Raw genomic sequence first — 25,658 nt, 5'->3', positions numbered from 1 at the left:
AAGAATGAGCTGATTCACTTCTGGTGGGGTTTTTAGGATGCATTGCTTGGTTTTCTGGGAATATCTGGATGTTCAGGATCCCCCTGTTGCCCTCTCTCCATGTTTAGGGTGGCACCAGCTGCCTGCCAGGGATTTTTTTTGAGGTTTTTATTGTCCCTTCCCTCTCCCTTTGTCAGCCCTCAGCCGCGCTCTGCTCTTTCCCAGGGCACAGCCAAAGTCATGGATTTGCCGGAGAGGGGGGATGATGTGTCCTGTCCCAGAGAGCGAAGGGAAGGCAGAGCCAGGGGGGAATTCAGCCTCTCTCACCCATTTCTGTGGCCTCATTCATTGAAGCCAATATTCCTCCCTTCCCAGAGGTCTGGAGGAAAGGGAGCTGCTCCAGTGAGGATGTTTAGGATTAAACCTCTACTCCAGTTCCATTAAAGCTCGTGATTAAAGTGCTGGACTCCAGACAATGCTTCCCTGACTTCCCAGCGCCGACAGCTGCTCCCCCAGCTCCCACTTTCCATCTCCAGCCCAACCCCTTTTCAGCCACCTTTGAATTTTTCCCTTTCTTGCAGGGTTTTATTATTTTTCTTTAATTTTTTTTTTAAACCCCAAATCCATGAGTGGCCACTTCTGCAAGCGATAAAAATCTTATTCCCTGCCTTTGGATTTTTTTTTCCAGGCAATTGTGGCTTGCAACACCTTAATTATCGCGGCTCTGAAAACCGGTTAAAGATTTTAATACTTCCTTCCCCAGCCTATTATGCAGCGACTTCTCAGCCCCATAAAATGTTCCTCTGGAGCCCCATGGCCTCGTGCTGCTGCATTTCCCTGTTCTATCCTTTCCCCATGGATTAAACACTCCCAGCTCCCCCTTTCCCTCTCCCCTTGGGGCAGGTGGGAAGAGCCCGGATTTCCAGGTGGAAAATGGGGCTTTTTTTAAATTGAAATCCTATGACACAGCCAGAAAAAATGTTGCATCATTTTAATCAGGCAGCACATCTGCAGAAGGTGCAAGATTCCCGGAGCCTGAGCGCGGGAATGATGGGATAAATCACGGGAAAGGCGAACCCTTGACATCACCTTCATTGCTGGTTTTGATGCTCTGATTTCTCTGTTTCCCTGGCACCCATCCTGCCTGGCTGGCTGTTATTCCATGGGTACAAGGCTTTTTGGATGTCTGAAAAAAAAAAAAACACCTTTTTTTTTTTTTTTTTTTTTTTTTTTTTAATAGAGATTTGGGTTAATCACGAATTTTGGTCCCATCTCTGCAGGGCTCCTTGGAAAAACACTTTCCAGGGAGAGGGGCTGTGCCTCTGCCAGGGTGTTGGGGATGCACGTGCCAGCCCGGTGGGATCCCATCCCTTTCATCCTAGAAAACACTTAGGGGGAATATCTCCCTGGTCCCACGGTGCCTGTGGGATGAGAGGAGTTTATTCCCCACCGATGTTTTATTTAGGTGAGCTTTAAATAACTCCAGCGCTTTCCTGGGGGAACCATCCCCCAGATTTCTGCACTAAGCACTTTTTCCTGGTGTTCAGCCGAATTTCTCCTTTTCTTTTCTTTTCTTTTCTTTTCTTTTCTTTTCTTTTCTTTTCTTTTCTTTTCTTTTCTTTTCTTTTCTTTTCTTTTCTTTTCTTTTCTTTTCTTTTCTTTTCTTTTCTTTTCTTTTCTTTTCTTTTCTTTTTTTTTAAACCTCTATTTTATCCCATTTCTCTCTCTTTTTATTTTTTTTTCCCCAGCTCGGAAATTTCTCAGGTAATTTAAATGTGAAGTGGCTGTGGAATGCATTGGGCTGCAGCTCATCACTTGATGAGGGGCTGATTGGGCTCGGAGAGACTCTGCCAGCAGCGAGGGAGGTGGGAGAGCCAGGAATTCTGGGGATGACGCCGGGTGTCACCAGTCCAGTCCTTTTCGAATGGAGCAGGTAGGGGAAAATCGCCCGGACCATCCCCAAAAATGTTTTAATGAGGTTTCTAGGTGAAGAGAGAGGAGAGGGAAGCCAAGAGTCCAGAATCCACACGGTGTGGGAAGGGCACAGCAGGAATTGTAGGAAGGGGGCATGGACTGGGGACGAGGCAGCTCCTGGGCCCCAAAAAGGTGAGGAATTTGGGAATTCAGCAATGTCCTTTCTTGTTCCTCACCACTTGCAGGTGAGGGAACACCAGAGTCCTGTGGGTGACTCTTGGATCCCTCATGGAATGGGAGCCTGGAGCAGCACCCCAGGATGGAGCTGTGTGGGAGCTGAGTCCCCCAAAACTTGTAACATCCACATAGGAGTGTCCATGCCAGCCCCGGGAAAAGGGAAGGGAGGTGGAAATCCCAGGAACTCCTTATGGAAGCACAAGGATCATGCCCTGGGATTTTGGGCATGGATGGGGTGTGTGGTCCCCTGGATCTGCTCAGAACCCCCTGGCTCTGGATCCCTTCCTTTTCCCACCTGGAGCCCAGCCCAGATCCCGGTGTCATGGGTGCACCTGAGGCAGGGAACCATTTCCCATTTAATTTATTGGGTTTTTTTAATCCCTGAACCATCCAAGGAATCGCCCTGGTCGGTCACCACTGATTCCTTCCCATGGCTGGGTGGGAGAACCAGGTGCTCCACTTCCCTGGGCAGGTGTTTCCTGCTGGGACAACACCAGGAGGGCTGGGAAGGAGTTTTCCCATTCTCCCACCTCTCCAAGTGTCCCACTGCCCTGGCTGAGACCTGTTCCCGTTCCACGGGGCCTCTCCCACCTTACCAGTGTTTGGTTTGGTGTCGCTGATGCATTCCGGGGTGGGCAGAGGCCACAACCCGGGTTTTTCCTGGATTTTTTGCCAGGTGCGGCCGTGCTGTGGAGCTCTCCATAAATTGGTGACCTTTGGAAGCTCGTGCCTGGCTCGCCTGTGCCGGCCTCACCCGCTCCTTCCCCTCATCCCGAGGATCCACATCCCCCACAGCACCAAACGTCCCCGCTGGGGCGAGGCCACGGGCTCTGATGCCAGAGTGTTCCCAAAGTGATCCCGAAGGGATCCTGTGCCCTCCTGGCCGGGCAGGGCGGGGTTGGGCACAGGGGAGCCGTGGGGACATCGTCCTCCTCCTTTCCAAAGGATTCCCGGGCTCCCGAGCCCCACCTGAGCCTGAGCCGGGAGAGCGGCATCGCCATGGCAACGGGGCCTGATGTCATCGGCTGGGATGGAGGGGCAGGAGAGCGGGAACGGGCAGGGAACGGGGAGGGAATGGGCAGGGAGAGAGGGAACGGGCAGGGAACGGGCAGGGAACGGGCAGGGAATGGGCAGGGAGAGAGGGAACGGGCAGGGAATGGGCAGAGAATGGGCAGGGAGAGAGGGAACGGGCAGGGAATGGGCAGGGAACGGGCAGGGAATGGGCAGGGAATGGGCAGAGAATGGGCAGGGAGAGAGGGAATGGGCAGGGAACGGGCAGGGAATGGGCAGGGAACGGGCAGGGAGAGAGGGAACGGGCAGGGAATGGGCAGGGAACGGGCAGGGAACGGGCAGGGAACGGGGAGGGAATGGCCAGGGAACGGGCAGGGAATGGGCAGGGAGAGAGGGAATGGGCAGGGAACGGGCAGGGAATGGGCAGGGAATGGGTAGAGAGAGAGAGGAAAAGGGCAGGGAATGGGCACGGAATGGGCAGGGAAAGAAGGAACAGGCAGGGAACAGGCAGGGAGAGAGGGAGTGGGCAGGGAATGGGCAGAGAAAAGGCAGGGATACCCAGGAATGGGCAGGGAAAGAAGGAATGGGCAAGAAATGGGCAGGGATACCCAGGAATGGGCAGGGAACGGGCAGGGAATGGGCAGGGAATGGGCAGGGAATGGGCAGGGAATGGGCAGGGATCCAAGGCCCCTCTCCAGGACCCAGCTGAGCACTCGAACATATTAAAAAATCACATTTTGGGATGGTTTTTCTCCTCGTCCCTCAGGTGTTTCCCTCTCCTCTGGATCAGGACGGCTCCAGGAGCCCAAATCCCGCTGCTCCCTGTACCAGGGAGCCCCACACCCCACGTGCCACCCCCAGCTTGGGGTTTTCATGGAACAGACAGAAAAAATCACATTTAAAACCTTGGATTTTGAATAAATTTTATTAATATGGAGCCAATTTGACCCTGATTGTACAATTTTTTTATTATTTTCTCAATAGAAATGGAACTGACTCTGCCATTTTTTGGAATTTTCGAGCTTTAATTTGAATTATTTTAATAAAAGCTGAAGGGACTCGGCGGGGTTTTTGGTTTATTTTTGTACTCTAAAGTGACTTTTTTGTTTGTTTTTCAATTTTCTCAACACAAATGAAGGTGACGCCAAAATTTGTTGGTTTATTTTTGTAACAGAAAGGAACTGACTTGAGGGTTTTTACAAAATGTCCTTAATAAAAAGTGAGCAGACTCGGGAGGGGGTTTTATTTTATTTTGTTTTTATTTTATTAATAGAAATTAAACCAACTCCAAAGGGGTTTATTATTGTTCCTGTAATAGAAAGTGAAGTGACTCCAAAGATTTTCTTCATAGGAAGCAAATTAATTCTGGATTTTGGCTCCTCCCTCCTCATAGCCCAAATTAAAAAAAAATCAAAAATTACAAAAACTCCAAAAAGTCCAGAACGCATAAAAAATATTGCCACAGAAATAGAAAATCCACTTTAAATAAAATTTTAAAAGAACCTCAAAATCCCTCAAAAATAGAAGAAATTGTTAAAAAGTTAAAAAAAAAATAAGGAAGAAAAGCTCCAAATAATTCTGGAAATGAAAAAAAAAATTTAAAACGTTAAAAAAAAGTTCCAAAGACTTAAAAAATCAAGAAAACTTGGAAAAAAAAATTAAATCTAAAAAAACTCTGAAAAACCATCCTAAATCTAAACAAAACCCTAAAAAAAACCAAAGAAAAAAAAATAAAATTAATAAATCAAGAAGATTTTAGAAGCTTTAAAAAATGCAAAAACCTCAAAAAATAGAAAACCTTGAAACATTGGAAGAATTAAAAAAAAAAAAAAAAGAATGGCAAAAGCAACAAATTACTAAAAAAAAAAAATCAGAAAACTGAAAAACGACATTAAAAAAGTTTAAAGAATCAAAAATTGGGGGAAAAAATTTAAAACCCTCTGAAAAGGTAAAAAAATCCCTCCAAATCTTAAAAAGAACTGGTAAAAGAAAAAATATTTTACAATGCTTAAAAAAGTTCAAAAGTTTCAAAAAAATCTTTAAATAAAGTCAAAAAAAGTCAGCAATGACTTTAAAATCCCTCAAAGAAGTAAAATAATTGAGAAATCTTTTAAAAAACAGAAAAAAAGTTTAAAAAACTTAAAAACGCTCCAAAAAAAATCCCAAAAATGTAAAATATTTTTAAAAACCCTCGAAAAAAGCCCTAAAATATTGAAAGATCTTTAAAAATCCCTTTGAAAGAAGTAAAAATATTCAAAAATCTTTCCGAGACCCTCCAAAACGTCAAAGAAGTGAAATTTTTTTTTTAAAAAATGGGGAAAAACGACCAAAACCTTTGAAAAACCCCCGAAAAAATAAAATAAAAAATAGAAAAAATTGGGTTTTTTTAAATAAAAAATGAAAATACTCTCCAGTCCTCTGGAAAAACCGTCCCAGCCCGGGGAATCCCCTGGAGACCCCTCCCAATCCCGGATTTATTTGGAATATTTCGGTTCCGCCGCCGCTCCGGGCGTAGCCGGCGCCGTCCGCTGGGGGGCGCTGTAGGATCGCGGCTGAAAGGGAGGGCGAGGCCAAGCGCGGCGCGCACGGGGGGGGCTCACGGGCTCGGCGGGGATGGGGACGGGCCGGTGCGGCGCCCAGAGCGGCGCTCCGCCAGCTCGTCCCCAACGCTGTCGCCTCTTCACCTTCCCCCGGTGACCCGGCAGCAACGGCCGGCAACGGGGGGGGCAGAAAAAAAACCGAAAATCCTCCGCGCTCCCCTTAAGAACCCACAATGGGCGTGCCCTCCCGCAAGGCCCCCCCCCTCTCCGCTCAGCCATTGGCCGCCCGTGCGGGCTGTCCGCGCCGCTGCCTGCGCGGAGGGGTAGAGCGGCTGCCGCGGCGGGCGGCGCCTCAGTCGGTGCGGGGCGGGCGGAGGCGGCGGGTGGGGAGCGGAGCGGGAGGAGGCGGCGGCGGAGCGTGATGGGCGCCTGACGCCCGGCCCGTCCCGCCGCCGAGGGACGATGGCGCGGCCCCGCGGCGGGCGGTGGCTGCTGGGTGTCCTGCTGGCCCTGTGCCGCCTCGCCGCGCCGCTCGCCAAGAGCCTGGAGCCGGTGTCGTGGAGCTCCGCGAACCCCAAGTACGTGCGGCGAGAGAAGGGGGGGGGTCGGGAGGGACGCGCCTCGCACCCCCCGCGGGGAAAAAGGCACCGAAACCGCGTTCTAAATGCGAATTTAGCGGAAACAGCGAGGTTTTTAAGGTAAAATCGCGCCTGGAGGCTGCGGGCGGCGGACGGAGCGACCCCCGGCTGAGGACGGACCCGCGGCGCCGCGCTGCTTTTCGTACCAAAAAAAAAAAAAAAACCTCCTTTCCTTTTTTTCCCCCCCGTTTTTAATTATGCTTTTACTTCTCGCAGCTTTTCCTCTCTTGAAATCCGTTTTTATTTTTGAAAACCACGTTTTGTTTCTTGAATTTGAATTTTTTTTTTTCATTTTTCACGCCTCGGTTTTTTTTTTTTTTTTTTTTTTTTTTCCCCGGATCGCCGCTTCCTTGCAGCGTTTGGATTTATTACCTTTTTTTTTTAATTTTTTTTTTTTTTTTGGGTTTTCTCATCCGAAATCAGCCGCGGAGGAAGGCGAGGGGATTCGTTCCGCACCCACCTCGGACTGGGTCCGAACAAAGCGGGCGGTGGGGCTGCTCCGCCTGTACAGCCACCTAAATTCTATAAATTTATATATTTTTATATAAATCTGTGGATATGGACACGGCTGCCGTACAGGAACAATATGAAGGGCGAGGAGGAGGCGGAGGAATGGGGGGTGTTTGGTCGCCCCTACGCCGGGGCTGGTGGTCAGGATGGGTCGGTGGCCCTTGCTCAGCTTTATCTTGTAGATCATAGAACGTTTATTTATCTTACATCTTTCTCCCTTCAAAAAATTCTTGCTTTTAGCCTACTTTTTTTTTTTTTTTTTCCCCACCGCACTTCTCAAGGGAAAAAATAACCCAAAAATAATCCAAAGAGTTTTTTGAGGGTTGGAAAGAACCGAAACAATTTGGACAACCTTCCTGCCTGGACACGTATTCCAAGCAAATGTTAATTTCCTTGGTTTCTTGGTGGGGATAAAGGAACTTTGCAGGCACACTTTGCCTGTCCCCGGCTCTGGAAGCGCCGGGACGGCGGCTCCGTCACTTCGTTCTCCTCGGTGTGTTTTTCCTTTCTTTGGGAGTTGTGTCAGTTGGCTGGGAGCAGAGAGAACCTTTTCCCTCAGGAGTTGCCCCACTGAATTCGTGAGCTTGGTGAGGGGCAGGCAAATTGGTTCCAGAAAATAGAGTTTTTATTTGGGAAAAGGCAGCTGGAGGTGGAGGCGGCTCCGGCTTGGTGGTGGAGGGTGCCGTGTCACCCCTCTTCCCTTCCTTATCCTGCCTTTTCCTCAAGCTGCTGAGGACTGGGAAGCTGGGAGGAGGCCGTGGCCATTGGCTGGCACAGGGGTGACGCTCCAGAACTTCCCACTGAGCCCTGGAGTGGTGGCCTTGGAGATGTCCCTCCCTGGGGTGTCCAGGGAGAGCTTGAGGGGTTCCTTGGTTTTCCCGAATTGGGAGCTTGGTGGTTTTCTGCTCCCAGTTTTTGGAGCTCAGCGGTTTCTGCCTTTGGTTCACGCCTAGTTCAGAGCTCAGAGGTTGTCTGGATTCGGTTTTCTCCCAGTTTGGATCTCGGTGGTTGCCCACTCTCAGTTGCCCCTGAATTCAGGGATTGGGGTTGTCCACCCTTGGTTTCCCCCAAATCAGAGATCTGAGTTTGTCTGCTTCCAGTTTTCTCCCAGTTTGGAGCTCGCTGGTTATCCGCTCTGTTCTCCCCAAATTCAGATCTTGGTGTTTGTCTGCCCTGTTTTCCTCCTGTTTGGAGCTTGGTGCTTTTCCTTCCCCCAGTTTGGAGCCTGGTGCTTTGCCACCCTCAGTTCTACCCCGGATTTGAGCTCAGTGGTTGTCCACTCTCCATTCTCTGGGAATTTGGAGTTTGGTGGTTGTCTGCTCTCGCTTGTCCGTGGATTTGGAGCTCAGAGGTTGTCTGTCCTGGACCCAGCTTTCTGGGAATGTGCCATCCCATGTGGGGCTGCTCCTGTGGGTGCTTCCCCATCCCTGTATCCCCACAGGGACAGGGGAGAGTGGAAAGCACCCGAAACGTCGGCGTTTCCAGCCAGAAGTGGCTCTGCCGGGACATGTGTGGGCAAAACCCATGGAAGTGTTTTTGCCTCGGTGGAGACTTTCGGGGCCCGGCCGTGATCCCGTTCAGATCCCTCCAGTCTGTGCCCCTGCGGAGCAACCCCGGATCCTCGTGTCCGGGATCTGTCTTTGGGATCCGTCGCTTTCTTTCCCAGCTCCGAGCTTTGCTGGCTGCGTGGCATCGGGCAGAGCCTCCTCACGGCCGCTCCCCGCAAGCCCAGTTGAGGAAACCAGTCAGGGGATTGGTGTGCTGGGCAAAGTCCGGCTCCAGCTGCAGGAAGACTCCTGCTGTTGGTTGGATTGGGATTATCTTCCAGATAGATCCATAAAAACCCTTTGCCACTCTACTTGGGCTTCCAAGCCCCTTCCTGGGGTAAGGCCGGGGCTGTGCCAGCCCCCATCCCATTCTGCTGAGCTTTAACTCTTGTTTTTAGAGTAAAGAGAGCTAAAGCCTTTAAAAATAACACAGCTAAATGGAATTTTCCAACAGATCCGAGGAGTAAGCGTGGTGCTCCGGGCCCGGCCAGCCTCAGTGCGATTGCTGTAAATAAGGAAAATATTTTCCTGCCCTTTCTGGGCAGCTGGGAGCTGTGGGCTCCAGCTCCACCAGCGAGTCTGGGGCTCCTGGTGTTATCAGAGGGATGCTGATAACACATCCGATAGATGGAATGATTTCCTAATCGAGTTAAGTCAGGCTTAAGCTGTGTGCTGTGTTGGGAAGCCCAGGTCGGCTCCTGGGTGTGTGTCCCAAAGCCAGTGGTGAAATCATCACCCCGTTCCCACTGTGAGGATACTGGGTCTTGAAAGGGGAAAAAATAGGCCTAGAAACGGTTTTGTTGGAAAAAGTGATAATTGTCTCAAACCTGTGCTTGGGATGAGCTCACCCTCTGTGTGAGCTTTCCCTGGGATGCCTGCAGAGCCCTTTGGAAGGGGGCTTGGAGAGGCAACATGGCTTTAATTTATTCCATCGTGTCCAAGGGGGGGCTTTGGGGAAAGTGCTTCTGGGATTTACTTGTCCCCTTTGCTGCGCAGGCCGGGGGCGGTGGGAGCGTGCTCTCCTTGGACAGCCGGGAATTGCCAGAGGAATTCTGGCTAAATCCTTTCTCAACTCCCTCAGCTGTAATTTGGGAGAAATATTGACCCTGGTGGGCTCCTGTACCGACCGTTAAAGGGAAACATTCCTAATAAAATATGGTTTGGAAAATTCATTTCAGGCTGGAATTCGCCTCCCCAGAAAGTATTTTAATAAGAAGGTGGGGGAAATGGGACACATCATCCACGCGGCTCCGGAGAATGCCTCCTTTTGCCTCTGCTTTTCCCTCTTCCCCTTCCAGAAAGTTTTGCTCAGTTCCAAACTTGTTAAAAACCAAATAAATGCATTTATTTAAGAAAAAAAAAAAAAAGGTGAGGGAAAGAGGGGAAAAAAAACCCAGACAAAAGTCTAATCCTTCGTGGTATTTTTATTCTGCCTTTAATGACATGATGGTGTCCCATGGAATTCTGTCAGCGCTGGGGTTGAAGCCTGGCAGATCTTTGCCTCTTTTAATGCCGTTTTACGAGGGACAAAGTGCTTGCGGGAAGGCTGTTTCCGAGGGGAAGGGCTGGCCTGGAGCTCTGGAGCAGGGGGCTCGCACTTGTTGGAGCAGATGGAATGGAATTACGGGAGCCGTGGGCGCAGGAGGCGCTTCGCGATGTCAGGATTTAGGCATTAGGGAAAACTCGCTGCTTATTTTTAATTAAAAGTCGTTTCTGACTTGTGGAGACTCCCCCTTCCTGAGGCTGAGAGGTGGAGAATGGCTTTAAACTAAAAAGATGGGAAGTTTAGGTTGGATATTGGGAAGAAATTCTTGGTTGTGAGGGTGGGGAGGTCCTGCCACAGTTTGCCCAGAGAAGCTGTGCCTGCCCCATCCCTGAAAGTGTCCAAGGCCAGGTTGGACAAGGCTTGGAGCAACCTGGGCTAGTGGAAGATGTCTCTGCCCATGGCAGGGGATGGGGCTGGATGGGCTTTAAGGTCCCCTCCCAACCTAAACCATTCCAGGATCTATGATTCTGTGTTCCCAAAAAGAATCCTCTGGCCCCTGTGTGCACCTTGGCCTTTCCAGGGCTTCATCTCCGAAGGCTGGTTTGGGCAAAGCAAGCCTGGGCAGCCTGCTTTCCAGCTGGAGTTTCCTTTGGAAGAGGGGGGACCCTTTGCTGGGTGCCAGGCCTTTGGGAGCCCTCCCAGTTCCTGCTCCCCACAAGGCAGAACCCCCCCCGTGCCCAGCCCACGTTTCACCGGAGGCGTTCTCCCTCTGCCTGTGCCAGGGGGAAAGGAGCACCCAGGGCTCCTTGCGGGTCGTTTGGGAATGATTTCATTAACTTAAATTAAAAAAAAAGGGAAGGCAGGGCTGCGGCTCTTGCAGTAGCCGGGTAAATACCGCTGGATTCCATAAAATGGATTTAACTGCTTCCTTTAAAAGAAAAAAAGAGCCGTGATGGGGTGGCTGATTGATTGTAAAAGGAGCCGGAGCTTTCTCTGGAGCAAAACAGCTGCTGCAGCTCCTTGGATGTGCCTGGCAGTGAGGCTGGATGGGGCTTCCATGCCAGTTCTGACCGGGAAGGGCTGGCAGGGGCTGCTTTCCTCCACTGCACCTGAGCTCCTGTGTCGCTTCGGGGTTTAAGCTGTTCCCTGGAATCCTTATCCCAAAACAGGCTGTATGTGGCAGGGTGGGATGTGCTTGTGCCCTTGGTGGTGCGGCCAGGTGGGCTGCGAGTCCCTCTGAGCAGCTTCACGAGGTGTTTAGGGGGTCCCCCAAACAGCTTCACTGGGGGCTCAGGGGTCCCCCAAGCCCTGTCCCTGTTTTTAGGGATCATGGGAGGTCGCAAAGAGCTGGAGTGCACGAGTAGTCCCTTGCATGACGTCTTTCAGGAGCTGTTTGGATTGTCCCCTGTAAACCAGAGGCTTAGCAGTGGGGATGATCCCTTGTTTCCCTGTAGGATTTGTATGTCCCAGCTTTCCCCCAGCTTTCCCGTAGCTTTGTGCTCACTGTCCCTGTGGCAGTGCGCCCTGTCCTTGGCACAGCAGCGGCCACACTGCTGGGAAGCCTGTCTGCCCAAGGAGCGCTGGACTCCAGTGGGAAAACATCTTGGAGCGATCAGTAGCACATGCTACTTGGAGTCTGGCAGCTGGAATAGGGTGGGGAGAAACAAAGCTGATTCCGTTCTGTCTCTAATTAATGATTGCTGGGATCAGGGAGCAGGAGCAGGACTCGCTCAGCGCTATCGCGGCGTCACATCTGGGCAGGAATGCGCGGCCTGGGCTGTGGGGCTTTTGTTGTGCAGGGCTGAGGGAGAGCCCAGCTCCTTGCTGCTGTTTTCCAAGGCTTTTCCCCTTCCCATCCTTTGCTCTGGGTCGGCTGGTGTGGCAGAGAATCCTGCTCCGGAGAGCAGGAGGGATGGTGGTGCTGCTTGTGGAGAGCGTTGGTGCAGTCCCGGCATCCTTCAGGAGGGGTTTTCTTGCCCCTTGTGGTTGTCTCCTGCTTGGTCACCAGCTCATGTCTGTGCCGGAGCTTCGGGGTCCCATCTGTGGTTGAACCCTGCTGATCTGCTCAGGGCAATGCTGGAACCTCCGGATTGCATCTGCAGTTGGGGCATCAGAGCTCAGCTCATGCCTGTGCCGGAGCCTTGGGATCCTGTCTCTGGTTGGAGCAGTGGTGCTGGGCTCATGGAGTCTCAGGATCCCATCCCTGGTTGGAGCCCCAGTGCTCTGCTCGCAGCTGAGCCTTGGAGTCCTGGCACTCCTGGCTCCCCCAGCCTGTCCAGACTTGGTCCCAGAGGAGTCGGACAAGCCAGGGCTAAACGTCCTGCTCGGTGAGGCTGGATTTGTGCACAGTGGGGTTTTCCTGGCCCCTGCCCTTCCGTGGAGCAGGTTCTGCTGGAGCTGGAGTGGAGGCTGCAGGTGATCCCCAGAGTGCGGCTCGGGGGCCTCCAGTCCCTCCTCGCTGGAGGATGAGGGGACAGGTTTGGGGGGTTCCTCGTGGTGTTCTAGTGAGCAGTGGCTTCTCTGTGAGCTCTCCCTGCCGGAGCCCCCGGGCGGGATCCGAGCCGGTTCAGGTGCCGGCGTGGCAGTGCCGCCCCGGCCGAGCTGAGCTGAGCAGCTGCACTTCAAAAATGCCAGCTATTTATAACCCTGGCTCGCCTGCTCGGGAATAACCTTTTCCTACCCGCAGCCGGCCCTTCCCAGGTGGGCTGCTTGCCCTTTCTGAGGCCATGGGACCAGGCTTTTCCAGGGGGGGCTGTGTGAGGGCAGAGCCAGGGATTTGGTTGGTGTCCAGCCATGAGCTCCCCTTGGAGTTTTTCAAAGGCTCTATCCCTCTGTGGTGCTGTGCCTGCACGGATCCACGTGTGCCGCGTCTGCTGGGGCTGGGCTGTGGTGAGAAGCCTGCAGTCACCTGGTTTAACATGGATTGGCTCTTGCTGGTTCCAGTGTGGAGGTGGCAGGCTGGGATACTTGGGAGACAGCACACAAGCTGTCCCAGCTCCTTCTGTCCCAGCACCTTCAGGCCGGAGTTTAGGAAGTTCAAAGCCCTGGGGTGGGTGCCCTCCCTAGTTGGGGGTCCTGGCTGGTGTTGGTGGCACCCAGGCTTGCGTCACTGCTGGGGATGGGACAGGAACATCCCACTTTGCAGCAATCCCTTTCGTTGCCCCTGGCATCCTACCAGGATGAGCCCAGCCCTGTGTACCAGCTGCCCTGCCTGGCTTTTGCCATCCCACCTCTTCCCAGTAGATACTTTGGGAAAAGCAAAGTGCCTTTTCATGGCTTATGAGCTATAAACCCCCTTACACCCATTCCAGAGTGTGTCCATGGTTTCCTTCTCATTAGGCTGGGCAGCGTCTGCGGTTGCTCACGCAGGGCTGAGGCTCGGCACCGTCTCCTCTTTGCCACCGATTTTTCCCTTTTAATGGATTTCTGAAACGTGGGAGCACGGCCTGGTGTGCGGGTTGGCAGGCAGGGCTGGCAGCCTCGGGATGTGGAGGGACGCAGGGATGTGCTGGTGCCGGGCTCCGCGCTCTTTGTCTGGGCTTGCTGTAGTATCGCAGCCAAACGCGAGAGGGAGGGACGCAGCCCCCTACTCCCATTGGGATTTCGGGGGGCAAAGTCTCAGTGGGGTTTGGAAGAGGAATGGGCACAAAGGTGCCCCCCATTAAGGCAGGGTGGCCGGTGTTCCTGTGCGGGGGGTCGGGCGGCTCCCGGTGCCGGCAGGGATGCCGTCGTGCCCTGCCTGCGGCCGGCCGGGAGCATATGGAAAGGATCTGGGTGTAATATCCCGGGCTGCTCCGCGGCTTTGCTGAAGAGGCCACTTCAGCAGGGGACGCGGCGTGGTTAGTCCTCCCAGCTGACACATCCCAGGCCTTCCTCCGACTTGAAAGAGCTTGAGTTCGCCTTTGAATCTGAGGATTTATAGCCCTTTTAGGCCTCTCCAATAAAAGCACTGCTCCCTCCTCAGACAGAGCCCACCGTCTCCCTCCTCCGGGCTCATTATCCCGGGGATTTGTGTTGCTTGCACTCGCTCTGTTGTTCGCTACTGCCGCTTTCTTCAGATGTGTGGCCGAGAACTTCAGAGCAGAAAAGCCGAGCTGGAGCGGCCACAGGACCCGGCCTCGCTCCAGGTTGGAGCAACTATGGATCCACATCCAGTGGTGTTCCCAGAGAGATCCCTTATCTGCTGATGATCCCCTGCAGTTGGGGAGCAGCAGTTCCTCTTTGTTCCCCGTGTTCCTCAAGGATTGTGAGCTCCCGTTGCATGGAGAGCTTCAAGCAAGTGTCTGTTCTATGTGTCCATCCCATCTTCCTCATCCTGGCACATATGGACACTGGAGCACCCTCAGCTCCACAGATTTCTGCTTTCTAGAGGCCCCTCAAGCCTCAAACTGTTTAAAGGGAGGCTTAGGAAAGAGGCCAGAGAAACGACATAATAATTATTGTATTACAAATTGTTTCCTTTAATGGGCCCTGTCGGATCGCTCAGTCTGCTAAACACATTGTGCCCTCCCCCAGCCCCTTCCCACAGCTCCAGCCTCCCCTTGAAACCCTGGCCTGCCAGAAAATTCCTCCTGGTGAGGAGCCACCTGGTGAGGGGTGGTGGGATGAAGGATGAGGCTGCGTGTGCATCCACCTGCTCCCTCAATTCTCCACTTGCGAGGGGAGATGGGCTGGCTCCATTTTTGAGTGAGGATCCTCTCCTTGCAGGTCTCTGCCTATACCCCATGCTCCGGAGTTTTGTACTGCTCTGAATGTTGCATATTCCAAGGGCTTTTGTCTGGTGGCAACCCAGCTGATTCTTGGGGCTCATGGACATTGACTCATAAACCTCTTGCTGTGCAAGGGCTCCCTCCCTCCTGTTCTTTCCTGGCGTTCCGGTGTGTGCTGGCAGAGGCTCCCAGGCAGCTTTTTGGCAGCTCCCAGCCCCGAGGGCTGCGGGGTGTAAGCAGAGGAGCCACCAGCGGCTCTGTGAATTTTTTCGTTGTCCCCCAAAGAATGAACGTGTTGGAATTGGGCAGCAGGTTACGTTTCTTCAAGGCCAGGCAGCAAATATGTTTTAAATTTGGCAGCCGACAGCGGAGAACGGGTGGGAGAAATTTTCCAGGTATTGCATTACACTTTCCCCTGAAAGGGCTCTGCTTTGGGGCTGGGGATTAAAGGGAGGAGAGGAGGGGGACCCCCTCCCTTTCACGTACTCACAGCCCCACTCTGAGGGTGCTGGGACTGGGATGCCCTCCCTGGGTGCTGCCTATCCTGGGTGATGCCCGCCCCGGGTGATGCCCATCCCGGCTGAGTCAGGCCCTGCTCGGGGCAGAGCTGCGCTGCGGGGGATGATCAGGATTAATTTTTGGGCTGCCTCCCTCTGGGTGCGATGGGAAATTTCCAGCGTGCTCTGGGCACCGCCCCGGCCTGCCAGGCTCTGCCTGGCCCCCCTCCCCTCCTCTCCTGTCCTGTCCTCCTGTGATGTCTTTAATAAGCGCTTTATGCAAGAGCAAACCTGGGATCCACTCCCAGCATGGACCTGGGGCTTGGCCAATTAGTCAATTATTTCAAAAGAAGAAATTAAAAAAAAAAAAAAAAAGATGAAGTGTTATTTTTGTAAGGGAAGGTCTGGCCCATGGCTCAGCCAGCAGCCCCTCTCTTGTGGGAAGAGCTGGGGTGGGGGAAGATGGGGAATCTCTGCACAGCCCCTCCTTCAGTGACCACAGCCTGCAGTTGCTGAATTCCCTGTGTCCCTCTCGTGTCCCCCCATGTCACCAGGCCAGGGAGCTGCCCCTCACACCAAGCAAGGGAGGGGGTCTTGTCAGCTGCCTCTGCTCCAGGCTGTCCCTCCCAGCCTGTCCCTTGTCCCTAGGCAGTCAGGTGGGTGGTCCATAAGTGTCCATCCCTGCCGGAGCTGGCACTGATGCATCCCATTGTTCCCAGCTTCCTTCGCAGCATGTGAGGAGGAGGAGGAGGAGAAGGAGATGCTTCCCCAGGAGGTGGGAAAGGCTGTCCCTGTGCCACTGGGGATGCACAGCCCCCTTCCCTCTCACTGAGCCAAGGAGGCCTGGCTGGATTGGGGTTTCAGGAAGGCGCTTGGAGGTGTGAAGGGCTGGAGGCAGCTGGAATTTCCCCTTCAGCTGTGTTTGGGTTTAAGATTTGTATTATTCTTCTTTCATGGAAATTTTGTGAGGCCGAGATCTGGCTGTGCATCCCAGCTGGTTTGTGTCCCCTTTTTCCTGCAACCCCCTTTCTCTGTGCCCCCCTTCCCCTGCCCCCCATTAGCAGTGCCTGGGCTCAACTAATTACTGAAATAATTGAAGTAGCAACATCCTGGCAAAGCAGTGGAGGGAGAGGAAAGGGGAGAGGAGGGTCGCTTGTGCTTTTTGGACCACCCCCCTTCTCCCACTGCTCTGTCCTTTGGAGCTTCGTGCCTACTGCTCATTTAATGGCAGTAGAAGAGCTTTTTCCTATTTTCCTTCTTTTTGTTTCACTTCCCTGAACTATGGAAGACTTGCTGGGAGTAGGGGAGGGAGGAAAGCCTGCTTGTGTTGCCTTGGCTTGGCGTTCCCTACCTGCAGTGAGTGGTTCTGGGATGCAGGGATTGGTGGGGGGTGTCCTACAGGAGTCCATTCCCAGGAGCAGCTCCCAGTCCCGGTGAGGTTTAATGCTCCATTCTGCTTTTGATCTCTGCTCTGACTTGGTGAGCGCTGGGTGCTGTTCCCTAATTACCCCCTTCATGTGGGGCTGTGCTGGGTATTTGTGCTCACCCAGTCTCTCCAGAAGAAAAACCCACCCTGCGAGGGTGTGTGCGGGGCGGGGGAGCCCACGTGCTTTCCCAGACCACGGAGGAATCCTCCGGGCTCTCCATATAGCCCTGGGTGCTCCCACCCACGGCAGGCAGTTTCATGCTCCCTGCCTGGTTTCATAACATCCAAGAGAGGCACGAAAGTCTTCGTGAGCCACCTCCCTCTGCTGCATGTGGAGTTTGTGGGCTCGGGAAGGTGGGTGGGGGTGCTCCTGTTTGAGGTGCTGGGGATTTTCTGGATCTGCCAGCCAGCTGAAACACTCCTGGTGCCCATCGGTCAGCCTTTCTTGGCTTGGTTTTCCTTTTGGGATGCAAGCTACATGTTGTCCCTGAGCATGGTGTGGGATGAGGAGAATGCCAGGGAGAATGCAGGGACTACCTAGCCTGGGGAGGGGGTGTTCACGGTGGTGGGGAAGGTTGTGGGATCCTCCTGGCTCCTGCTCTCCTAGACAAGGCCTGTTGCTCCTTGTTTTTCCTCTTTGAGGATGGAGGCACGTGGGTTGAGGATGGAAACACATGGTTTGAGGCTGGAGGCGTGTTGGTTTAGGATGGAGCACGTGGTTTGAGGATGGAATTGCATGGGGTGCGTTGGAGGCATGGGGACCATCCCACAGAGCTCCCAGAAGTTCATCCATGCCTGTAAAACAGTTGGAGGTTTTTGGGGCATCAAACTCAGAAGTATAGTGTTGAAAGTGCTGCAGCATGATACCAGGGCACAGGCAAGACAAATTGTTGTATTCCTTATCTGAGTGGGCTTCCTCCTTAAGGTGCCTGTCCCTGCTGTGCCCAGTTCTCCTGTGACCTGGCAGGAGGAGCCTTGCCCACCCTGCTCTCCATCAGGAAAGTCTCCACTGCCTCATTGGGATGAGGGGTAAAATCCCTTTCCTGGTTTATGACTGAGAGATTGCTGATACTGGGAATGGTTCCTTACAAAAGGAGTGGGTGACAGATACAAGAGTGCTGGGATAATTGCTTCCAGATGCTGCCTCCCCTTGTCTCCGGGGCTGTGTGTGTTCCAGCGTCCTGCCAGCTCCAGTGAGCGAAACCAGGGAGTCATCCCAGAAAACAGGGCTGGCTGGAGCAGTGTCAGCTCGGAATGCAACGACTCCTGATGTCACCCGAGCTTCTGGTGGCCAGTGTGATTCTGTGTGGCTGTGGAGGGCAGGTTGGCATGCAGGGACTCTCCCAGCTCTGCCAGCCCCTGAGCTGGGGCTTCAGGAGGAGTGCCGAGTGCTGAGGGACTGGGATGCACACTGGAATTGGCAGCGCCGGCTGCATTGTGCACAGCAGGCGGCTCTACCGGATCCTGCCTCCCCTTGTGCCATAAACACGGCATTTTTGGCATCTGGGCTTTCTTGCAGAGAGCCTGGCTGCTGCAGCAGCAGCATTAATGATTATTTATTGGCTCTTAATGCCAAATAATGTCAACATCTGGCTGACGCAGCACACGCATCCCTCATTTCATGAGGCATCTACAAGTGCTCGGCATTGGGTTGGCGTTGGATTGGCGTTGGGCTTGTGCGCTTTAGGAATTAGAAGGTAGCAAATGGTGGGGTTGTTTGGATACTCCCCTGAAGGGACAGATTCTTGAAGGGCTTCGCTGCTGACCTTCTCCTTAATTACTGCTCTGCGGCGCCATCAAGACCAGCTCAAAGGGAGCAGTGAAGCGTCGGCACCGGCGCTCGGCCCAGGGCCCCGCGAGGGGAATGCTGCTCCCTCCTGCCGGAATGGTGCCTCTCTCCATGAGATTCCCTGTGCCTGGCAGCTCAGAGCTCCACTCATAACACCTGTGTTAAGGTTACCATTCTGACCTTCGTATACACCAGCAGTTGATGCAGGATTTTTCCCAAGTAAAATCCAGCTGATTATGAAGGTACCAGGGAGGAAAAGGGAGGAAAATGGCATTGCTGCATGTTCTTGCTGATGGACACAGGCTTTACCTCCTTGCAGCTTTCCCTGCTTTCAGCCCCAGACAGAGCTTGGAAGGAAAGAGAAAGGAAAATGTGAATGGAGGAAAATTTACTTCTCCTCTGATTCCTGTGTGGCTTCTGAAGGTGAGAGTTGAGTCACTTTGCCTGGAACCAGCTCAGCAATTCCACCTCGTCCCCAGAGAGTGTCTGAAGTCACACAGGGAGAAATAATGCTGGGGGTTAAAAATAGATGCTGACAATAGGACGGGAGGACTGGAAAAGCTCTGTGTCAGGCAAGGTGGACAGAGCCTGGTGAACAACATTGGGATTGTGCACTGCTAGAGTTGGGCTTTACTGGGTTAAACTTAAACCTCATTTGCACTTGGAACCTGGAGCAGATTTCAGTCTTGGGCTTGCGTGTCCATCCGGCAGGCTGGGGAAAGCAATTCTGCTTTTAAGGGGCTTGGAAAAGTGAGGGAAGGATGTGGCACTGCTGGGACCAGGGTTGGGGAAGGAAACAGCTCAGTAAATCCAAATTGCTGGAGGAGGACAGGTAGGACAGGGCTGGGTCAGAACTGAGTCTGGCACTGGCACCTGTGGAAGTGTTCAGCTCCCCTGGCATTTTAAAGTCTCATCTGCAGAGTGAAGCACTTGTGCTCGATTCACTTTGTTGCCAGTTGGGATGCGCAGTGATGGCCAAGCCCAGAGCACTGTGTCAGGGTTTCCCAGTGCCACCAGTGTCCTCGGTGCTGGAAGCAGGGTGTGCAGTGCTGCTTGGCCGGGGACAGCGGAGCAGGATGGTGTCCTTGCCCGAGGCTTTTGTTGGAAGTTCACTGAAACCATCGTCGGCCACCGGAGCCTGAGCAGAGCCCCGGGCGACAGCGGAGGCTGGGGCAGCGAGTCCCTGTCCCCGCGGAGGGGACACGGCCAGCGCCGTCCCCCGGGGCGGCCGCCAAGCAGCAGGCGGGAGGAGATGGGGTCACAGCTCCCGCTGGAGCGGGACCAGGAGCGATTCCGGCTTCTCTCTTAGTTTCCAGCTCTTTTCTTTCTCTCCTGTTCCTTTCCCGCTGGCAGCGTGCTCGGCCCGCTCCTGGTGCTGCGAGGACAATGGGGCTGTGAGGTGGGGTGGGAGGGGGACGGAGATGAAAGGGGAAAAGTAAAATCGAAGCATGTCTGGAAGGGCATTTTGATGTAAATGGGACTTTTTGATAGACTTTGAGAGACACCGGCAGAAAGGGCACTGGCCTCCTTCTGCGCGCTGAGCTCCGGGCTCAGCTCTTTCATTTCCTCAGGAAAAGGGCATTTTTTCACCTCCTGTTGAGTGCAGCCACGGTTCCTCCTGATGCTCTCCGTCCCCATCGCTGCCCGTGTCCTGGTATGGAGCCCTATATGCGTGTCTTAACTGAACTCCAACAACTGGAGCTCCTGTTCAGATGGTGAAAGCAGGGGCTGAAGCTCAGGAAAGGGAGATGGCTGCTTGCAGCCCATGGGCGGCCGGGAGGGCCCGGCTCCATCCCACCTTCCTCTCCCGGGCAGCTCCCTGAAACCTTCCCCCTCCCCGGGGAGGGCGCGTTTGATCTGCTCCCGTGCTTTTGATCCCAGCCTTTGTCCTTGGCACCGTCTCGCAGCTCTCGCGTGTCGGTGGAGATGTGGCCTCACCGTGAGTCATCCTCCTTCCTTTCTGCTCCTGTTTTATTTTTCCCTTTTCCTTCTCCTAAGAGAGCACTTAGTAAAAGGAAGCAGCGCATTCATCCAGGAAACGGGAGCACAACAAACGCCTGCCGTTTATCCTTTCAAAGGCGTCTCCCTTGAGCTGTTGCTGCTGCTGAGACAGGCTGAGGAGAGAGGCAGCTGCTGGTGGGGGGGCCGGGGATGCTCCCCAGCGTCCCTGGTCCTGCCTGGCCACGGGGAGCCCTCGGAGGGTCACCTTCCCCGGTGCTGGCAGTGGGGAGCCCTCAGGGGGTCACCTTCCCATGTGCTGGCAGCTCCTGGCCCTGCCAAGGTGGGAAGAGGAGAAACGAGGACAGAGCTGCTCCCTGGAGAGAAGTCTGACAGGTCGGGGGGCTGGGAGGGGGGGCCAGGAAGGTTGGCTGGAGCTGGCATCCGTGTTCCCGTGCCAGTGCTGGGGAGCCCAGGAGGAGCCCTGTCACTTCTCATCTCGGGGTTATCGCCTGAGCCTGGGCTGGGCTTGTGTCCTCCCCGCACCTCCCTGCTGCTGCCTTCACTTGTCTCACACACCGAGCTGTCAGCAGCCCAGAATTTACTGCTGGCATAAACCCATCAAAAAGCCAAACTGTTGGTCGGTAAAAATGGCAAAGCAATTGCAGGGAAACTTGTTTCTTCCTCTGACAACTTCTGAGTCAGTCCTTTAATCTCTAATCTAGGTTTATGGTCATTTTATTGAAATGCTGGGCTCTGTGGAAAACTGACATGTATGACCATCATAAACCAGGAGTTATGGGAGCCCAGAATTGCCTTGATGGTCTAAGTGTCTGCAGGAAGCATTTTTAAAATCCGTAATTGGGATTTATTGGCCATTGTGGCTCAAACTGTCAGGAGAAAATAAAATAATCAGCCTGGGATTTTTTTTTTCCTCTTCAGCTTTTGAGTCTTTCCACATATTCTTAAATCTTTTGGTGCTTTGCTTCCGTGCTTAATTCCCTTGTAGTGGGGGGATGTGGGTGAGAGGAGGGAGCCCAGCCCTGTGGGTGCTGTGGCTCCCATCCTGGCTGTGCAGGCTACCTGTGCCCTCCTTCCTCCGTGTCCTGCGCCTTGGCATGGCTGGGATCTCATCAGTGTCCCACGGGATGTGGTGGTCATGGACACGTGGGGGATGTTGATGTGGGGACATGGAGCAACAGGTGAGCCTGGAGGAGGCCTCTTGGCTGGTTCCTCATATGGGGTGGCTGGTTCGATGGATGAGGAGATTCGTGGGTTGGTGAGGTGTTGCTGGAGATGGACGTAGCAGGAAGAGTGTGGTGGGCTGGCACAGGGAGAAGAGACACTCCTGTGCTCTGCCAGAACCTGTGGCAATCAAAGCATCCATTGCCATGGAGTTAAAACATGCCAACACCAGAGCTTGAGGCCAGGGGCACATTTTGTACCAGCAGCCCATCTAAGGCAGTGCCATGGAGCGGGGCTGGGCCATGCTGGAACGGGCCGAGCCCCACTTGGTGTTCAGCAAACCTCGGGAAGGACCTTGGTCTTCCATCTTGTGTTCTTTCTTTTTTGGGGATGTGGAACTGACTCACCTTTTGGGGTTTTTCTTCCTTTGCCTTATTGCTGTCCATGTCCAGTGGGGCATGGACTCATCCAGGCTATGGATGGCTCTCCCCAGTGCTGCCATTCCCTGGCTTGCTGGTGCAGGATGCGCCCGCCAAAACTCCTGCCCCTTCCCCGTTATCTGCCATTCCCAATTTGCTCTCCATTAACTTGCGACCGCGAGCAACACCCAGCAGTGCCAGGTCCAGAGTTACCCTGGAATAATCTGCTGGGCTTGATAAATATCTCTGCTTCTGTTTTGTTTAACAAATATCTCCTTTAATGGCACAGCTTTTTGTTAAGCTTCCTCGCATTATCATCTCGCTTAATCATGCAGGGTGACTTCTAAAAGTACTTTTTTAAAAAATGCCACTTTTTATCCAGGTTTTAAAATTGAAACTCATTTTTTATCCAGAGGCAGGATATAAATGAGTCTACTAAAATTAGATTAATCCTAATAAGAATGTCAGTTATCATTTCTGAATACATTAATTTTTTTTTTTTTAAATTTTACATGCCTCTTTAGCTATAATTGCTGGTGTAATTTCTTACACAGACATGGTGTGTCCTCATGGTTGACAGAAATACTTAATGCAATGTCGACACCGCACTAAGTTCCAAATTAGTGCGTCGCAGACACTGCCAATGGTTTGAACTTTCTCCTTAATAAGTTAAAAAAAGAGAAAGGCAAAGAAAAAAACACCTGACATGCAAAGAAAGACTTAAATGGATTGAGGGAGTTGGAGTGAAGTGGGATAGTTGGAAGCTGGAGCCCTATGAAGGGCTTTTCTGGGAGAGGGAAGCACGAAAGGGATGGAGGAGCTGGAGGTCACAGAGGAGATTTGGGGTCCAGCAAAGGGTTTGTGGGTTAAATCCTGCCAGGGGCTGGCAGCTGCAGGGCAGGATGGAGGAGCTGAGGTTTAGGGAGGAGATTTGGAGTCTGGTGAGGGATTTGTGTGGGTGAGTTCTGACAGGGGCTGCAGGGCAGGGCGGGGAGGACCCACAACAGCACCGGTGCTGCTCACTTGGGGTGTTCCCAAGCCAGGATAAAGGACCCTCTCTTCTAGGGGACACCCCAAAACCATCGCTCCAACCATGGGGGTTGGTCTCTGCTCTCACAGCACTGGTGGGTTTGAGGATTGCTCTGTGCTGGGGATTGGGAACTGGCTCTGCCTTAGCAGGACAGACAGACACCAGCCTTGGAATGAATTCCTGTTGCATTGGTGGCATCAGCCCTCTCAGGCTCCCAGCGTGGTGGCACGGCTGTGACGTGGCCCCAGCCCGGTGGCACGCGCTGAGTGGGGCGAGGAGCGCTGCTGGGAATGCTGGAGCTAGCGGGATCTTGGGACAAGGCTCTGGGGGATCGCATCTGGCAGCAAAGCAGGGGGGCAGGATGTGGTTGGGGGAGACTTTGGTCTCCTGCAGCTCTCGCCAGTTTTCTTCCATGAGTGTGGGTGGCAAGGCGGAGGATTTCGTCTCGGGGGGAGGATTGGGAACACTCCCCGTCCGCAGGCAATTGGAAACTGCTGGCGCTGGAGCGGGACAGGCTGGGTGCTCTGCCCTCCTCCTGCTCCTCCCCGGGCCCAAGGGCTGGGTTATTTTTAGGTTTAAACATGAGCTTTGCTTAGTGCCTTGTGAAAGCTCCCTCTGGGAGTGGGAGCCCTGTGTCCTGGCGGAGTCTGGTGACATCTTTGGAGATGGAAAGGAGCACCAGTTCCGAGATCTCTGGCTGAGTTCTGGTTCCTCTCCTCTCCCCAGCTGGAAGTTGTACGTTGGATTGAAGTTCAGCTGTACATGTAAATCTGGCCTAAAAATAAAAGCAAGTACAAGCCAGATCTCTTTGTCCTGGAGGAGGGATTAAAACCTGACACTCCTGTGCTGTTCTGGCCTCTCTCGTGGCCCCTCCCTCAGCTGCTGCTCTTCCCATAAGCCTTCAGCTGGGTAAACTGGGAGCAGTGGAAGGGCTGCTGAGGGGGAGCACAAGAGTGTCCCAATTCCTTCCAGTGCTGAAACTTTTAGGAGGGTCTTTTTGGTGTAGATATGGAGAAAATTTGGGCTGTTGTTCCAGAACAGGACCTCACAGTAAAAAGGGGCGTGGGCAGCACTGGGAACAGGTTCTGGGGAGAAAGGGGCAGTTTCTGCCCAGCTGGGTGACATCCAGAGCAGGACTGGAGGAGGAGACTGGATCCAGCTTCCCTGCAGAGCTGGCTTTCCAGGCTTTGGTGATGGCTGTTATGTGCAGGAGGACAAGAGGGGAGAGAACAAATGAACTTTTGAGGTCCTGTGACTCATCTTCAGCTTTTTCTCCCAGACCTAACCCAGCCCCATCCACCCCCTTGGAGCCGGGCCAGAGGTCTGGGGCAGCTGAGTGCAGTGAGCCGGTGGTGGGATTGGTGTGGGAGTGAGGAACATGGGGTGACCTGGTTCAGCCTGGAGAAGGAAAGGCTCCAGGGAGACCTTGGAACTCCTTCCAGTGCTTAAAGGGGCTCTAGGACAGCTGGAGAGGGACTTTGGATGAGAGACAGGAGAAGGGAGAATGGCTTCCCACTTGCCACAGGGCAGGGTTAGATGCAATATTGGGAAGAAATTCTTCCCTGTGCGGGTGGTGAGGCCCTGGCACAGGTTGCTCAGAGGAGCTGTGGCTGCCCCAGGATCCCTGGAAGTGTCCAAGGCCAGGTTGGACAGGGCTTGGAGCAGCCTGGGCTAGTGGAAGGTGTCCCTGCCCCTGGCAGGGTTGGAACTGGATGGCCATCAGGGTCCATTCTAGCTGGGGTGGGCAGCTGTGGGCAGATGTGCACATGGCCTGTGTTGGGATGGGAGTTGGGAAGCTCTTAATAACCCCCAGTGCCGGTGGCAGCCGAACAAGTTCCCAGTAATGCTGGGGCTGAGGGCTGGTGATTTGCAGCTGCCTGGGAAGATGGCGCTTCCAGACGGGAGCCAGAGCTGGAATGCCAGAACTCGTTTGGCCACTCCGGGAGCCGGGGGATCAAAGGGGCCCGCTGTGAGTCAGGGCGGCGCGGTGGGGGTGACGCTGCTCCCCTGGGACCAGGGGCTGGCAGGGCTGGCGAAACCCGGGAGACCTGTCAGGGCAGGGCAGGGCATCCCACAGCTGGGACGGGGAACCCTCCGCAGGGTTCGCTCCTCCCTGCCCAGTTCCTAACATTGAGATTAATCCTTCAAACCGCAGCATTGCATCCCCGGGCTGAGCCAGAGCCCCAGGGACCTGGGTGGGTGCTCTGGAGCTGTCTCCCAGCCCTCAATGGGATCTCCAGGGATGGAAACCCAAGCCCTGGGACACAGTGAGGGGCTTCTGGGAGCCAGGGGAAATCCAGGAGACCTTGTGGTTTCTACTGCTCCCCAGGACATATGTAGGCTTTATTTTTCTGGTATTTCTCAGGAAAATGGCGAGGCTGGTGGCTCCTCTCCCTTGCTTTGGAGGTAGCCAGTAAAATGGGAAGCTGAGGGATTTGGGGAGCCCTCTTGTAGCCCTTGGAATGCAGCAGCAGGAGCACCCAGTTACTGTCCCATGGGGAATTTTGAGACTCCTGGCTGCAAACTTTGTTTGTGGGGTGTCAGGTCCTGGGGTTCAGGAAGGAAGGGGCTCCTTGTCTCCTAAGGCCAGCTGTAACTTCAGCTCTTGGCTCTTAGCTTTCCTTTTTTTTCCAACTGAGCTTGAAAACTGAGAGGTGGGAAGAGGGGGGATCTTGGAAAACACCAGGTTTTGTGTCAGATCTGATGTGCTGAACCCCCCACCCGCCCTTCCCTGTGCCCCTAGCCCTACTCTGGGGAGGGGGGGGGGGCTGCAATTTGCCTCCGTTCAGTCCCGACTGGGGTT

The 25,658-nt window shown here is 53.6% G+C and overlaps 1 protein-coding gene and 1 long non-coding RNA gene across 2 annotated transcripts in view; one reads left to right on the top strand and one right to left on the bottom strand.

The window, feature by feature from the left end:
• Positions 1 to 953: 953 nt before the first annotated feature.
• Positions 954 to 3,098, bottom strand: LOC128814603 (uncharacterized). The gene is made up of 2 exons (XR_008439421.1): positions 2,727 to 3,098; positions 954 to 1,165 (listed from the first exon to the last, which is right to left on the bottom strand). It is a non-coding gene; the product is annotated as an uncharacterized LOC128814603 (long non-coding RNA).
• Positions 3,099 to 6,057: 2,959 nt separating this feature from the next.
• Positions 6,058 to 25,658, top strand: part of EFNB1 (ephrin B1) — a 44,771-nt gene continuing 25,170 nt past the window's right edge. Inside the window, exon 1 of the mRNA XM_053990174.1 lies at positions 6,058 to 6,259. Within this exon, the coding sequence (XP_053846149.1) occupies positions 6,144 to 6,259 (116 nt within the window). The 5' untranslated portion in view covers positions 6,058 to 6,143. The remainder of the gene's footprint in view (positions 6,260 to 25,658) is intronic.

Source organism: Vidua macroura, chromosome 14, assembly GCF_024509145.1.
Source record: "Vidua macroura isolate BioBank_ID:100142 chromosome 14, ASM2450914v1, whole genome shotgun sequence".
Classification (NCBI taxonomy): domain Eukaryota; kingdom Metazoa; phylum Chordata; class Aves; order Passeriformes; family Viduidae; genus Vidua; species Vidua macroura.
The sequence above is the reverse complement of the archived record's forward strand: the minus strand, read 5'-3'. Positions and strand labels throughout refer to the sequence as shown.